At 43.5% G+C, this 17,080-nt stretch overlaps 1 protein-coding gene across 1 annotated transcript in view; it reads right to left on the bottom strand.

The window, feature by feature from the left end:
* Positions 1–8,945: 8,945 nt before the first annotated feature.
* The window catches only part of NRSN1 (neurensin 1), a 44,093-nt gene continuing 35,958 nt past the window's right edge, over positions 8,946–17,080 (bottom strand). Inside the window, exon 3 of the mRNA XM_077269966.1 lies at positions 8,946–16,077. Coding sequence (XP_077126081.1) covers positions 15,679–16,077 — 399 coding nt within the window. The 3' untranslated portion in view covers positions 8,946–15,678. The remainder of the gene's footprint in view (positions 16,078–17,080) is intronic.

Genomic DNA, 17,080 nt, shown 5'->3' with positions numbered 1-17,080 from the left:
GAAATGGTGGATAAATCTGGAGTGGTGAAGTTGAGAATACCTGGTGTCCACGAAGTACAGTTGCCTCGGAAAAAGGGTATGGTTTCCTTCTTCGTTGTATTAACAGAGGAGAGTCTTAGCGAAATACGAACTCTGTTGGAATATTCTATGGTATATTTGAAGGAAATGGAGCAGCTAAGAGTTGAAGGACGGCGCCTTACAGGACTGCTGCGTTCAGTTGATGGAAGAGGCCTGCCACATTTGACCCGAAATGTGGACAAGAAAAAGTGTGGAAGTACCCAGCCTAATGAAAGGAGTAGTGTCACCTCAGTTGACTCAGGGATGAGTGACATAGGTGGAAGACCTTGTAGCAAAAATGTGGTGACTAAAGATCTGGTGACACAGACGGGTGGTGACTCAAGGGTTGAAGCCCAGGGCCGACAAACTGACCGCTGGGGGTGGGGGAGGCCTATCAAAGGTGACATGGGTTCCCGGTATCAGAACCCCGGGTTTATGTCATGTGTCCACCCCAATAGGGTTGAACAAAGGGGGAGGTATGTGGTGCGGTGACCAATGTTACAGCCGGGGGCGCTGTGTGTGCGCTTCAAGATGCGCTTGGCGCATAATGGTGATGAAAGTCCGGCAGGATTATAAATGGCCGGTATGTGTGTCGCAGAGGAGGTCACTCTGCGCTGTCAGTCTGAAGTTAAGTTGGTGTGCTGGGACCTGTAGTCCCACGTGTGATTGTGTAGTTCTAATGGGAGATTGGCAGGGCTAGTTATGAGAGATGGGAGGGTCAAACTAGCCACACACACCCACACTCCTGTTGTGAATTAGACTTTTTGGCTCCCTCTTGTGGTTACTAGTGATATTACTCTGGGAGTTTCTTCCCTCAGTTTGCACCCACCTGGGCCGTTAGTCCAGGGGTGTTGCTATATAAACTTCCTGGATCCTTAGTCCAGTGCCTGGCATCGTTGTAATCAGATCCTTTCTGTTTGCTCCTATCTGCTGGTCCCGGTTCATGCTAAATTAAGCTAAGTCCTGCTTCTTTGTTTTTTGGGTTATTTGCTTGCTCTCATTTTTGTCCAGCTTGTACTAAATGTGATTCCTGACCTTGCTGGAAGCTCTAGGGGGCTGGTGTTCTCCCCCCGGGCCGTTAGACGGTTCGGGGGTTCTTGAATTTCCCGCGTGGATATTTTTGATAGGGTTTTTGCTGACCATATAAGTTATCTTACTATATTCTGCTATTAGCTAGTGGGCCTCTCTTTGCTAAATACCTAGCTCATTCTTACGTTTGTCTTTTCCTCTTGCCTCACCGTTATTATTTGTTGGGGGCTTGTATCCAACTTTTGGGGTCTTTTCTCTGGAGGCAAGAAAGGTCTTTCTTTTCCCTTCTAGGGTTAGTTAGTTCTCCGGCTGGCGCGAGACGTCTAGAATCAACGTAGGCACGTTCCCCGGCTGCTGGTATTTGTGGTGCTAGGATTAGATATATGGTCAGCCCAGTTACCACTGCCCTATGAGCTGGTTTTTGTGTTTGCAGACTTAGTAAATATTTTTGAGACCCTCTGCCATTGGGGTCATAACAGTATGCCAGGCCAACATTGAATGTTTATGCATTGCAGAAGTGGGATAATAAGAAAAGAAATTCTGAGTTTTTTTTTTTTTTTTTCCTCTCTTTCTCCCCTTTACCTTTGAGTGGCTTGTGCTTGCTGCAGACATGAATGTCCAGACCTTGATTACAAGTGTAGACCAGCTTGCTGCTCGTGTGCAGGGCATACAAGATTTTGTTACCAGTAGTCCTATGTCTGAACCTAAAATACCTATTCCTGAACTGTTTTCTGGAGACCGATTTAGGTTTAGGAATTTCAAGAATACTTGTAAATTGTTTCTTTCTCTGAGACCCCGTTCATCTGGAGATTCAGCTCAGCAAGTTAAAATTGTTATCTCTTTTTTACGGGGCGACCCTCAGGATTGGGCTTTCTCGCTAGCGCCAGGAGATCCGGCATTGGCAAATATTGATGCGTTTTTTCTGGCGCTCGGATTGCTTTACGAGGAACCCAGTCTTGAAGTTCAGGCAGAAAAAGCCTTGCTGGCTATTTCTCAGGGCCAGGATGAAGCTGAAGTGTATTGCCAAAAATTTCGGAAATGGTCCGTGCTTACTCAGTGGAATGAGTGTGCTCTGGCCGCAAATTTCAGAAATGGCCTTTCTGAAGCCATTAAGAATGTGATGGTGGGTTTCCCCATTCCTACAAGTCTGAATGATTCCATGGCGCTGGCTATTCAAATTGACCGGCGTTTGCGGGAGCGCAAAACCGCTAATCCTCTGGTGGTGTTGTCTGAACAAACACCTGATTTAATGCAATGTGATAGAATTCAGACTAGAAATGAGCGGAAAAATCATAGACGTCAGAATGGGTTGTGTTTTTACTGTGGTGATTCTACACATGTTATATCAGCATGCTCTAAACGCCTAACAAGGGTTGTCAGTCCTGTCGCCATTGGTAATTTGCAACCTAAATTTATTTTGTCTGTGACTTTAATTTCCTCATTGTCTTCTTACCCTGTTATGGCGTTTGTGGATTCAGGTGCTGCCCTGAGTCTTATGGATCTGTCATTTGCCAAGCGCTGTGGTTTTGTTCTTGAACCGTTGGTAAATCCTATTCCTCTTAGAGGTATTGATGCTACGCCATTGGCGGAAAATAAACCACAGTTTTGGACGCAGGTAACCATGTGCATGACTCCTGAACATCGGGAGGTGATTCGTTTTCTTGTTCTGCATAAAATGCATGATTTGGTCGTTTTGGGGCTGCCATGGTTACAGACCCACAATCCAGTCTTGGATTGGAAGGCAATGTCTGTGTCAAGTTGGGGCTGTCAGGGAATTCATGCTGATTCCCCGCCGGTGTCTATTGCTTCCTCTATTCCTTCGGAAGTTCCTGAGTATTTGTCTGATTATCAGGATGTGTTCAGCGAGTCCAGATCCGGTGCTCTGCCTCCTCATAGGGACTGTGACTGCGCCATAGATTTGATTCCAGGCAGTAAATTTCCTAAGGGAAGATTATTTAATCTGTCTGTACCTGAGCATGCCGCAATGCGTTCGTATATCAAGGAGTCTCTGGAGAAGGGGCATATCCGTCCATCCTCTTCCCCTCTTGGTGCGGGATTCTTTTTTGTGGCCAAGAAGGACGGATCTTCGAGACCTTGTATTGACTATCGGCTTCTGAATAAAATCACTGTTAAATTTCAGTATCCTTTGCCTCTGTTGTCGGACTTGTTTGCCCGGATTAAAGGTGCCAAGTGGTTCACCAAGATAGATCTTCGTGGTGCGTACAACCTTCTGCGCATTAAGCAAGGAGATGAATGGAAGACTGCATTTAATACGCCCGAAGGTCATTTTGAGTACTTGGTGATGCATTTTGGGCTCTCTAATGCTCCCTCAGTGTTTCAGTCCTTTATGCATGATATTTTCCGGAAGTATCTGGATAAATTTATGATTGTTTATCTGGATGATATTCTGGTTTTTTCTGAAGATTGGGACTCACATGTGGAGCAGGTCAGGATGGTGTTTCAGGTTTTGCGTGAGAATGCTTTGTTTGTTAAGGGCTCAAAGTGTCTCTTTGGAGTACAGAAGGTTCCCTTTTTGGGGTTTGTTTTTTCCCCTTCTGCTGTGGAGATGGACCCAGTCAAGGTCCGAGCTATTCATGAGTGGACTCAACCCACGTCAGTTAAGAGTCTTCAGAAGTTCTTGGGTTTTGCTAACTTCTACCGTCGTTTTATCGCTGATTTTTCTAGCGTTGTTAAACCTTTGACGGATATGACCAAGAAAGGTTCTGATGTTGCTAACTGGGCTCCTGCAGCCGTGGAGGCGTTCCAGGAGTTGAAACGCCGGTTTACTTTGGGGCCTGTTTTGTGCCAGCCTGATGTCTCACTTCCCTTTCAGGTCGAAGTGGATGCTTCTGAGATTGGGGCAGGGGCCGTTTTGTCACAGAGAGGCCCTGGTTGCTCGGTAATGAGACCATGTGCTTTCTTCTCTAGGAAGTTTTCGCCTGCTGAGCGGAATTATGATGTTGGCAATCGGGAGTTGCTGGCCATGAAGTGGGCATTTGAGGAGTGGCGTCATTGGCTCGAGGGTGCTAAGCATCGTGTGGTGGTCTTGACTGATCACAAAAATTTGATGTATCTCGAGTCTGCTAAACGCCTGAATCCTAGACAGGCCCGCTGGTCATTGTTTTTCTCCCGTTTTGACTTTGTGGTCTCGTATTTACCAGGTTCAAAGAATGTGAAGGCTGATGCTCTTTCAAGGAGCTTTGTGCCTGACTCTCCTGGAGTCGCAGAACCAGTTGGTATTCTTAAAGAGGGAGTTATTTTGTCAGCCATTTCTCCTGATTTGCGACGCGTGTTGCAGAGATTTCAGGCTGGTAGACCTGACTCTTGTCCACCTGACAGACTGGTTGTTCCTGATAAGTGGACCAGCAGAGTCATTTCCGAGGTTCATTCCTCGGTGTTGGCAGGTCATCCGGGAATTTTTGGCACCAGAGATCTGGTGGCTAGGTCCTTTTGGTGGCCTTCCTTGTCACGGGATGTGCGGTCATTTGTGCAGTCCTGTGGGACTTGTGCTCGAGCTAAGCCTTGCTGTTCTCGTGCCAGCGGGTTGCTCTTGCCCTTGCCTGTCCCGAAGAGGCCTTGGACACACATTTCCATGGATTTCATTTCTGATCTCCCGGTGTCTCAGGGTATGTCTGTCATCTGGGTGGTATGTGATCGCTTTTTGAAAATGGTCCATTTGGTGCCTTTGCCTAAGCTGCCTTCCTCTTCCGATCTGGTTCCTGTGTTCTTTCAGAATGTGGTTCGCTTACACGGCATTCCTGAGAATATTGTTTCTGACAGAGGATCCCAGTTTGTTTCCAGGTTCTGGCGATCCTTTTGTGCTAGGATGGGCATTGATTTGTCGTTCTCGTCTGCCTTTCATCCTCAGACTAATGGACAAACGGAGCGAACTAATCAGACTCTGGAGGCTTATTTGAGGTGTTTTGTTTCGGCAGATCAGGATGATTGGGTGACCTTCTTGCCGTTGGCTGAGTTTGCCCTTAATAATCGGGCTAGTTCCGCTACTTTGGTTTCGCCATTTTTCTGCAACTCTGGTTTCCATCCTCGTTTTTCCTCGGGACATGTGGAGCCTTCTGACTGTCCTGGGGTAGATTCTGTGGTGGATAGGTTGCAGCAGATCTGGAATCATGTGGTGGACAACTTAAAATTGTCACAGGAGAAGGCTCAGCGTTTTGCCAACCGCCGCCGCGGTGTGGGTCCCCGACTTCGTGTTGGGGATTTGGTGTGGCTGTCTTCTCGATTTGTTCCTATGAAGGTCTCCTCTCCTAAATTTAAGCCTTGCTTCATCGGTCCTTACAAGATATTGGAAATCCTTAATCCAGTGTCCTTTCACTTGGATCTTCCGGTGTCGTTTGCCATTCACAACGTGTTCCATAGGTCCTTGTTGCGACGCTACGTTGTGCCTGTGGTTCCTTCTGCTGAGCCTCCTGCTCCGGTGTTGGTTGAGGGCGAGTTGGAGTACATGGTGGAGAAGATCTTGGATTCTCGTCTCTCCAGACGGAGACTTCAGTATCTGGTCAAGTGGAAGGGCTATGGTCAGGAGGATAATTCCTGGGTGGTTGCCTCTGACGTGCATGCGGCCGATTTAGTTCGTGCCTTTCACGCTGCTCATCCTGATCGCCCTGGTGGTCTTGGTGAGGGTTCGGTGACCCCTCCTTAAGGGGGGGGGTACTGTTGTGAATTAGACTTTTTGGCTCCCTCTTGTGGTTACTAGTGATATTACTCTGGGAGTTTCTTCCCTCAGTTTGCACCCACCTGGGCCGTTAGTCCAGGGGTGTTGCTATATAAACTTCCTGGATCCTGCTTCTTTGTTTTTTGGGTTATTTGCTTGCTCTCATTTTTGTCCAGCTTGTACTAAATGTGATTCCTGACCTTACTGGAAGCTCTAGGGGGCTGGTGTTCTCCCCCCGGGCCGTTAGACGGTTCGGGGGTTCTTGAATTTCCAGCGTGGATATTTTTGATAGGGTTTTTTCTGACCATATAAGTTATCTTACTATATTCTGCTATTAGCTAGTGGGCCTCTCTTTGCTAAATACCTAGCTCATTCTTACGTTTGTCTTTTCCTCTTGCCTCACCGTTATTATTTGTTGGGGGCTTGTATCCAACTTTTGGGGTCTTTTCTCTGGAGGCAAGAAAGGTCTTTCTTTTCCCTTCTAGGGTTAGTTAGTTCTCCGGCTGGCGCGAGACGTCTAGAATCAACGTAGGCACGTTCCCAGGCTGCTGGTATTTGTGGTGCTAGGATTAGATATATGGTCAGCCCAGTTACCACTGCCCTATGAGCTGGTTTTTGTGTTTGCAGACTTAGTAAATATTTCTGAGACCCTCTGCCATTGGGGTCATAACACACTCCCACCCAGGAGAGTGGTTGCAGGTATGTAATGTGACCAGGGTGTGGGTCACATGTTCCGGTGTGGTTCCTGTGTATGGATCCGTTTGGTTCCTGGACGGTCGGTGTTGGAAGCTCCTGTGAGTGGAGTCTTCCTGGAATCACCTGAGACCGTGGACGAGGTGTTGGATTGTCCTGGTATGGACTGGAGTCCTGCAAGCACCTGATAAGAGTGAGTCCTGGAATGGTCAGGGTGTTGGATTGTCCTGGGTTGGACTGGAGTCCTGCAAGCACCTGGTAAGATCATGGACTGATGGCCTGTGTGTTGAAAGTGCCTGTGACTGGACTTCCTGAAAGCACATGGAGAGGCTGCAACTACAGAACCTGTGACAGCTTCTGTATTGGGGAGGCTACAGTTCCTACTGTGGGTCTGGACTATCCGAGGTGCCCTGGTCACAAGGACGGTGATCCCAGTGAGGCAGCTTTCTCCTGTGAACCAGCACTGGCAGGAGTCAGTGTGTGGAGCCGGAGCTCCTATAAGGTAACTCCAGGTAACAAGGGGTTACGGTCAGACACGGATCTGCCATTGGAACAGACTATCGATGGTTAATGTGTTCCGTTGATGTAAATAATGAACTGTTTGTGTTATGGTTTATGACATTTAATAAACCGGAATAGACTGTTTAAGTGGAGAAATCGTGCCTGAGTGCTTTAATCCCATGCCAAGTGAGTGTCCCCCAACACACTCAGGTAGCGTATCACCACAATATGTTGAACTATTAGATGATAAGTAACAGCGTTGCCTTTTCTTAAAATTGTTTTAGGTATTTCCCGTTGCACGCGGCAGAATATTTTACCCGCTGAAGAGTTTGGAGGGGGAAGAAAATCCCAGATTCCTTTTGGAGTTGATCTTTTTAATACATCGATAGTGAAAATGGAAGGTGTTTGGAAGGCAGTGACATCCCTCATGAGTAAGACCAGCCATGGGGGAGAGTTCTTCCAGTTTCCTAATGACTAGATGTTAATACAAATTCCTGCGTTAAGTTGAAAAGGTTTTCCACAATACTAAGTGATGGCCTAACACTAAGATACGCCATCACTTACTGATTGGGAGTGATCCTGGGTGTGAAGGAGTAGAACAGTGATAATATTCTTGCACAGAGATGCAATACAACACAGCCTTATTCACTTCAATGTGGCTATGCTTCAGTTTACTGCACAGGGAATAACAGGAAGCATTAATGTTCCAGCAACATGCCATGCGGACCATGACTCCTGCCTTCTTGCGATCAGTGGGGTTCAGTCTTAAAGGGGTTATTCAGGACTTGTCACGTCTGCACATACTTAGCTGCCTTCCCTCTTCCCTCGGCATGCTCCCCACTCTGTCCCTCGCCGATCTTCCTCTCTCTTTGCTGGGTCCCGGCGCGTCATTTCTGCGTGCCTGCACAGTCGTGTCTCTAGTGACGCAGGACTTCCTGGGAGGTCGCGACCCGATGGCTCCGCCCCAACATGGCGGCGCCCATCGGGTATTCCGTCCCGGCGTCTTCCCAGGTAAGACGCCTGTGCTTCTTAGGGTACTCTGTACTTTGCTGTTAGCGTACCTATTTCCTTCAGGCTCCTCTGTCTCTGTGCTCCGTGTCTCCGCCGTCCCTCTCCTGTGTCTCCGCCATACTTGTTCTGTGCTCCGTGTCTCCGCCGTTCCTGCCCTGTGTTCCAGCCATTCCTGTCCAGTGTCTCCGCCATATCTGCCCTGTGTCTGTGCCCCATGTCTCTGGCTTACCTGCTTCGTGTCTCCGCCATTTCAGCCCTGTGTTAGTGCTCCGTGTCTCCGCCGTACCTGTCCTGTGTTCCCGCCATATCGGTCCCATATCTCTGCCTCTCCTGTCCTTTGTTCTTATTTTACTTGACCAGCATCTAGTCCTGTGTTCCTAACTTTATTTCTTTTTGTCTTCTTTTTGCAGCTTCGTGTTATTCCGTGTCCTACTCCTTAGGTCCCATCATATACCCAACTTTCTCAGTTCTTGTTCTTTTCGGTTTGACTCTTACTCTTCCGGTTTTCTTGGTTGACAGGGCGTCATTCCAGCTGTCTTGCTAATCAGCCTGCTTTTCACAGTTAGGTAGCAGGGAGCTGACTGTCAATTGGCATGACATCGACAGTGTAGCACCATCGACAGACCAGAAGAGAGGACGCTGGTCTGTCAATGTGTCAGCGGAAGCTGAGGAATCTCCAGCAGGAGCGGATAACTCCTTTACCAGGCCTGAGAATTCATAAAATAGAAGACTCGAGATCCTCTTTTTTTGTGATTAGCGGGGGGAGCACATTGTGCATAAAGGAGTGTATTTACCTGGAGATTTTCAACAGACCCTGTAGACCACTCTGCACCCACTATCATGCGGGAGCTGAGCTATTTTGTTTGCTGTGATGCATGCTCCTAACAGAATCTGGACAGCCACTGATCTGCAAGACATGTATGAGGTATAACATATAAAATATAAAGAAATAATTTAAATGATTGATACACTCTAAGAAGAAGAAAGTCACTAAACACATTTATTCATTTTTTCTTTGCTCAGTTATCTTTTATTTCTAGACAATAAAAAATGAAAAGGATCACTTATGTGAAACGCAACAGCGAAACATTGCAAATATATTCTAGACTCCACTCTTCACATGATAGGAAACACAACATGTGACTGCTCAGACAGACTTGACTGGGAGGCAATTTTACAACAAGAGAATTCACTTTAAAATGAAGCTTTCCTTTGATATTAATTATCTTTACTATTAATGTTAACAAACCAAATATCTTCCTCTTACAACTGATATTGTCGAAATATAAATGATTTTGTGTCTCCTGAAGGATTATATGATCAGCTCCTGCCGTGATGTGGCCTAGTTCCATAATTGCCAAGAGTGACAAGACAAATGAAGAGCTGATGTAATAAGCAGTACCCAACTTGTGTGAGAAATGCAGATTTATACTTCTTGTAAATTAAATGAGCAGATGAGACCATTATTAAATTCAATAATATATGGGTTTAAAGTCCATAGAGTCAAAAAATCCAAAAATATCACGTTCAACAATTACCCCAGCTCATGAAGTCTGGGACTCCTTTGTGACCTCAATGTTTAATCCCCCTTGGGAAACACTGAAGCTCCATAATGACTGCTGATTTACCACCATTGTGCACCCAAGACATCGTCTAACATATTATGAGGCCTCATATCGCGCATATTTTATAAATTTATGAAGAACGTAGAACTAAAGCCTAACTTTATGGAAAAATCTTAGGACTGAATATGGGTTTTGATGACTGAAGAAGTTTTTGATTATTTAGGTATTGTGCAGTCATAGAATAAGGATCTACAAAGCTTCATGTGTTCACATGTTCTTAGAAAGAAGGAATATAAACCAACTCACCCGTGATGCATAAACCAATCTTCGGGAGCACGGACCCACTGTGTCCAGGCATATAGAATCCAAAAAAGAAGAGAATGTCCAGCTTCACCGAATCCGTAAAAAAGAGTTTTCTTTATTCACAAACTTTAAGCATAGAGGATACAGACTTCAGCACGAGCCATATGGGTAAGAATCTCAACGCGTTTCTGGAGACCAAGCTCCCTTAATCATGACAATGGTCATGATTAAGGTAGCTTGGTCTCCAGAAATGAGTTGAGATTCTTACCCATATGGCTCGTGCTGAAGTCTGTATCCTCTATGCTTAAAGTTTGTGAATAAAGAACACTCTTTTTTACGGATTCGGTGAAGCAGACATTCTCTTCTTTTTTGGGTTCACATGTTCTGCTTGTTTTTTTCCCCCGTTTTCAACGATACCTATGCTTTCTACACAGTGCACAATGATATGGTTTTTACCTCAGAACTGAGAATTTTGATAATGAATGATCAATCTTATACAGCCAGTGTCTGATGCATGCTGCACAACACATATTCACCTCCAGTTTCAGCACCATTCCAGCATTGTCAGCTCTGCCAGGACTCACTGCACATTATGTCATGCTATCACTGTGGCCAATCAGCGCTGACTTCACACTTTTCGCCATCAGACGAATTAGACAGCAAGAGGAAGCGAGAGCTGTGGCTAGAAGCTCACTTCTGCTTGATGTCTGATTAATCCACATAACAATGCCATGCGATCCCCAGAAGAGCGAATGCCAACACCGCTGGAACAGGACTGGCACCGAAGATCAGTTTAAATCTTGTTATTTTACTGGGAAAGGGCAAACATGCCGATTGAGACAGAGTTGTCCAAGTAGTGGACAACTACTTTAAACTGTGGAAAAAGAACACTTTTTTCTAAACTAAGCAAGGTTGAACCACTTCCAAGGTGGATTGAAAGCAATAATGAAACCAAAGACATTAATAGGGCATTAGCTGTATTTGATGCTCCATTTATAACATGTACTATGCTGGAGTCACAGTGCAAAGTGCTGCAAATATCATTGCAGATCATTGCACAGTCAAGAGCATAACATCTGCTCATTATTCAGGAACACAGATAAAGAATATATGTGTACACGACTATTACAGAAAGATTAACACACAGCAAATAACATAAAAGAATGCAAGGTTAAAAACAGAATTGGGCTAGCAAAGTATTTCCTCATGTGTGATATAAGCTAAATTTAATATATTATTGCATAATTTCATCTAAATAATCATTACAAGCTGCTCTGTTCATGCATTCAAAATTTTGTAAAAATATTCTTCCCTCTAAGAGCCTCTAATAGTAGAGTTTTATTATATCTTCATAATAATATGTTCTTTTCATAAATGTCCCTGAGAATGCTTCATTTATTTAAATACGTGATTCCCAATTTACATTAGGTCATAACAAAGCAATAGTTGAGTAGAAGAAATAATGAACACTATCTGGAATAATATCTTTTTTGCGTTGTAGTGTCACTCCAATTAAAATGAGGAATTACCACTTAAAGTGGATGACCAAAATCGTGACACTTTCGTAATTGTTTTTCAAATGTAAAATAAAAAAATAGAAACCTACTAAAATACTTTTTTTTCATAACTGCATCAGAGACATAAAAAAGCTAAACTGCAGCTTGCTAAAATGTACGTGAATGAGCCAAACTCCTTCTGGAAAAGTGTCTTGAGGACCCAACGGTATAATTTAAAGGGTTCTGTGAGAGTAGAAGCCTTGGTCTGGTTTTTGCTTAGATGCAAGGCCACTTTTCATGGGCTGTGTCTGGTATTGCTGCTTATCAGTCCATTAATGTGAGCGATGGCTATCTCGCAATACCAGACACCACCTATAAGTAAGGGTGGTGCTATTTTGATAAACAAAACTGATTATTTTTCTGTTCTGCTACAACCCCTTAATCCAATGGCTGTATAACGGAAACTAATTTTACCATGTTCCATTCTACTTGGACTAAGTGTGCAGAATGGATGTAAAAATAAATTGATAAAAATATTTGACAAATTTCTTATTATGGGTTTACACATTTGTGTTTGATTTGCCACTGGATGTTCATGTTCCACTGAGTTACACTGTTCGAGCAGAATCATAAAACAGCTCTCCATTTTGTAAAAGAAGACAGAATGACAAAAATACTACACGATATGGGCTAAAAGTAAAACAAAAAAAGCACAAAAACAGAATACAGGCCATTAAAATGTGTCTACTGGCTCATTGTACTGTACAGAAACCATTAGTAGTGAGCATTAACGATATGCACATTTTCCGCTGCCAGAGGAATACATTATGTTTTCTTTGATGAATTAGAAAAGTAGCAGACTAATTAATTCTATTATACTGGCAAATCAATAAATCAGTAAACTAGTGCAGTATATGAGAGGCAGAGAGTTTGGATCAGGAGTCCTGCCGTCAGTCTGGGCATTGCAGTCTGAATACAGTCCATGAGATACACCTGTCTGGACCAGTCTATCGATTTGTTCACACGAGCGTAGATTCTCTCGTGCAAGAGAATCGGATTGATTAAGTAAATGACACTTAGGTCAGACTCTGATCAGATTTCGATCAGAATTTCATGCTTCAATTTTTTTCTCATGCCAAATCGGTATGACAAAAAAACCTCTGATCAGCGCTGCCCCACAGAACAACATTGGTCCGATAAAACATCAGGTAGCACTCATCCGAGGTATACGCTCGTGTGAGCGTAACCTTACTCAGACCACACCTCTGCTACCATACAGTCAGTTTTGTAAATGCTAAAAGCTGTTTCCTTTCAGGCTGTAGACAAGCGTTTGAGAAATGATCCAAGTTTCTCCCAGAAAACTCGGATGATTTTTTTTCTAATTTTCAACCGATTTCCTTCCTTTTGCCATCCATGCGTCCGATTTTTACAGCTGTGTAACATCAATGTGTGACCCGTTTTCATACAACTACTTGAAAAAATGTACTTGATCAAATACAGTTTCCTAGGTTTACAAAAGAACTGTATGAGTAAAATTCAGATGCCACTGGGATGCTGCATGGGATCCGTTATTTTTTGCGCACCCATAGAATTGAATAAGTGAGTCTCATCCGAGACTGAACAACACTATTGAATAACGTGGATCAGTGAGTAAAAGTCAGAAAACACATGTACTATTTGTACGCTCGTCTGCATGAGCCATTATTGGAGGGTTTGATACTTATACAGATCCCTTTGCCCATGATAGACTAGGCTTTCATTAGCAGGATATACTTTTAATGAAGTGGTGACAATCATGGTCAACCACTGCTCCATTCAAACTGCTGCACATCCACAGTAAGCAGTGAGGTGGTGCAAGGGACTTGGGACCTCCAATGTAGTGATTGGAGGGGTCCCGGCAATTACACATTTCCTGCCAACTGTGTTAATAGGCGAGAACTGCCATTTCACTGTGGATAAAAATTAAGAGAGCAATAAATTTCCTTTCTAAAATATGGAACACTATTGTCTAATGCAACACCACTGATACTGTATGTTCTATATTAGTAATGATTTATACAGAGAATAACACAGGGACAGGTCTCATAAATAGGTTTTCCAATTTAACACATAAGTATATATAAGTAATATAATTCATACAGCACGGTGGCAACAGGGTGGCTCAGTGGTTAGCACTGTAGCCTTGCCGCGCAGGGGTCCTGTGTTCAAATCCCACCAAGTACAACATCTGCAAGGAGTATGTTCTGCCCATGTATCGTGGGATACGTCTGGATTCTCCGGTTTCCTCCCACATTCCAAAGACATATTGTTAGGGAATTTAGATTGTGAGCCCCAATTGGGACAATGCCGATAATATCTGTAAAGCGCTGTAGAATTAATGGCGCTATATAAGTGAGTAAAATAAATATAGCTTAATGTAGACTAAGACTTTACCCTATTTCAGTAATTTTTAGAATTCCGTTTCAATTTAACTTACTTTGCAAAACCTCTGTCATCTATCATGGACTGAAAGATTCGTGTTTTCACCAGTACATCCTCCACCTGAGAGGGGGCTATTAGTTTCTGTGAGATAATTACATAAGTGGAATACATAATTTTTCTGAGTTGATTTGCTATATTGTATTCAGTCTATGCTCTTTATCTCATAGAGGATTGCCCATACTGAATACAATCAGAACTATACTATGTGAACAGGACTAGGTTAGGGACAATCTTCAACCTCTAGATCTGAGGAAACATTTTGAGTTTGGTCAGTGTGTCAGTTTTTATCAGCAGAGTGTCATCAGTATTTCTTGGTTGGGAAAAAAAGGTTTCTCAAGCTTCTCGTATCAAAGCGTCCATGAAAATTGGACAGCACACTGATGGCATCTATGTGCCCGCTTGATTTTTTTCACTGACCCATAAACTTGCATTGATAAGTATGATCAGATGCTTGGATCAATATTGGACAAGTTTCTGTTCTTTTGTGAGAACTACTGGTTCCACAGAAAGAATCAGACATGTGAACTACCCCATGGATTAACATAGGTAGTAATGATACCTGTGAAAAGCACAGATGGAACTCATACAAGAAAAACTAACTTCTGAATGAGCCCTAGCAAGAATGTTTATATTTACTGGCTGCAATTATAAATTTAGGAAAAGTAATATACAGTAATGCAATGTTGAACAAAGCTGATGAACTATTTCATTGAGGCTACATGAGACTTCAAAATCACTCTCCAAAAAGTATCTATGTGGCTCCAGCCATCTTTATACAAAACTCGGAAAACCCCTTTAGCTTTTGTCAATAACTATTACATGGCTTCACCATCTAACATCATAATCATCTAGTAAGATCAGTCCCTTCTCTTGCACACCTGAAGTTGTCAATGTTATCTTGTTATTAGAAATGAACAAATCCATTTGCAGGACCCTGGTCAGTAGTGTGTGGCCGCCGAACAGGAGACCTGCAAACTACCTCCTATCTTCTGGCACCCTTTCCCCCCCCCCCCCGGCTACTCTACTGATTAGTAGGCATGGCATGATGTTTAGTGTGTGGCTGCCAGACAGGAGCCCTGCAAACCACCTCCTAACTGCTGGCACCCCCTGGCTACTCTTCTGATTAGTAGACATGGCATGATGTCTAGTGTGTGGCCGCCAAACAGGAGCCCTGCACAAACCACCTATCTTCTGCCAACCCTCCGGCTACTCTTCCAATTAGTAGGCATGGCATGATGTCTATGTCTAGTGTGTTGCTGCGGACAGAAGCCCAGCATACCACCTCCTATCTGTCGGCACCCCTCAGCTACTCTTCTGATTAGTAGGCATGGCATGATGTCTAGTGTGTGGCTGCCGGACAGGAGCCCAGCAAACCACCTCCTATCTGCTAGAACCCCCAAGCTATGCTTCTGATTAGTAGACATGGCTTCATGTCACGTGCCACAACAATGATGTCACGCTGGGTCTACAAATCTTAAGAGGTGTGGGGATTCCAGGAAGTAGGAGGTGATTCGCAGGGCTCCCATCTGGCACCCATGGCCTACTGATGTAGCTGCTGGACCAGGGTCCAGTGAATCTAGTTTAAGATTTTAGATCATGAGGGAGTGTGAAAATAACAGCAAAAGGCAAATAATATTTTGCCGTCACCATTGGGGACTATTGATGGGACACACTGAATTCTAAAAGCAGTGTTGAATGAAGTTTCCCAACAATAACACAGAAATTGTGGATCTTTTCACATTTTGCTATTATTTGGCCTATTCATTTATTTCAGCCACGTACAGCTGGACTGTACTGCAAAAGCAAGTACTGTAACAATCACAAAAGCTGACCTTTTCAATTTAATTACGAGTACAATGGTGGGTAAATGTCAGGTTTCAGATGAAGGTTGCACATTTTGAACCTTGGATAGAGTGACAGGTATCTTTGATTCTCCAGGAGCCGGGGCCTTTGTCACAGGGTGCACATGAGCCTTAAGGTCTGCTATTCTCTCTTTAAATTTCTGCTGAAGATACCTCTCTTCTTTGGAGTAACTTTTAGCAAAAGCAGACATTAAAAGACATGCTGCTAATGTAGTTCCCCCAATGCAAAACATGATTGCGCCTGCCAATTTACAAATATCAAGGGCTCCATTGAATTGAACAGCATGGCTATCCACTACAACAAAATCATCTTCTCCAAAGGCTTCGACTTTTGGTGACACCAGAAAACCAACTGCAAGAACCGTCATACCAGTCAGCATGAGGACAATGCCTGATATGAGTCCGACCTGCAAGGAAAGTATTAAAGGACAGTTAGCCAGAACTACTAGTATTTGTAACAGAGCACATAATATATATAGATATATTTATCGTCATATTTACTTACATACTGTTTATATAAAGTATTTTAACTGGTGATAAGAATGCAGTATTTTAAAAGACACATTACTGAGTATCACAGAGCACGAGATAAATATATATATATATATATATATATATATATATATATATGTATATATATATACACACACACAGTTGTGGCCAAAAGTATTGACACCCCTGCAATTCAGTCAGATAATACTCAGTTTCTTCCTAAAAATGATTGCAAACACAAATTCTTTGTTATTATTTTCTTCATTTAATTTGTCTTAAATGAAAAAACACAAAAAGAATTGTCCTAAAGCCAAATTGGATATAATTCCACACCAAACATAAAAAAGGGGGTGGACAAAAGTATTGGCACCGTTCGAAAAATCACGTGATGCTTCTCTAATTTGTGTAATTAACAGCACCTGTAACTTACCTGTGGCACCTAACAGGTGTTGGCAATAACTAAATCACACTTGCAGCCAGTTGGCATGGATTAAAGTTGACTCAACCTGTGTCCTGTGTCCTTGTGTGTACCACATTGAGTATGGAGAAAAGAAAGAAGACCAAAGAACTGTCTGAGGACTTGAGAAACCAAATTGTGAGGAAGCATGAGCAATCTCAAGGCTACAAGTCCATCTCCAAAGACCTGAATGTTCCTGTGTCTACCGTGCGCAGTGTCATCAAGAAGTTTAAAGCCCATGGCACTGTGGCTAACCTCCCTAGATGTGGACAGAAAATAAAAATTGACACGAGATTTCAACGCAAGATTGTGTGGATGTTGGATAAAGAACCTCGACTAACATCCAAACAATAATACTACATGCACTGTAGCACCGCCTGCTGTGGGGATAAACAGAGCCGAGTGCGCTCTGATTAATGTAATAGGTCCAATGAGCAGAATGTGCCCAAGAACCGTAGTAA

The sequence above is a fragment of the Ranitomeya variabilis genome, chromosome 6 (genome assembly GCF_051348905.1).
Source record: "Ranitomeya variabilis isolate aRanVar5 chromosome 6, aRanVar5.hap1, whole genome shotgun sequence".
Taxonomy (NCBI): Eukaryota; Metazoa; Chordata; class Amphibia; order Anura; family Dendrobatidae; genus Ranitomeya; species Ranitomeya variabilis.
This window is presented reverse-complemented; position numbering and strand designations above follow the sequence as displayed.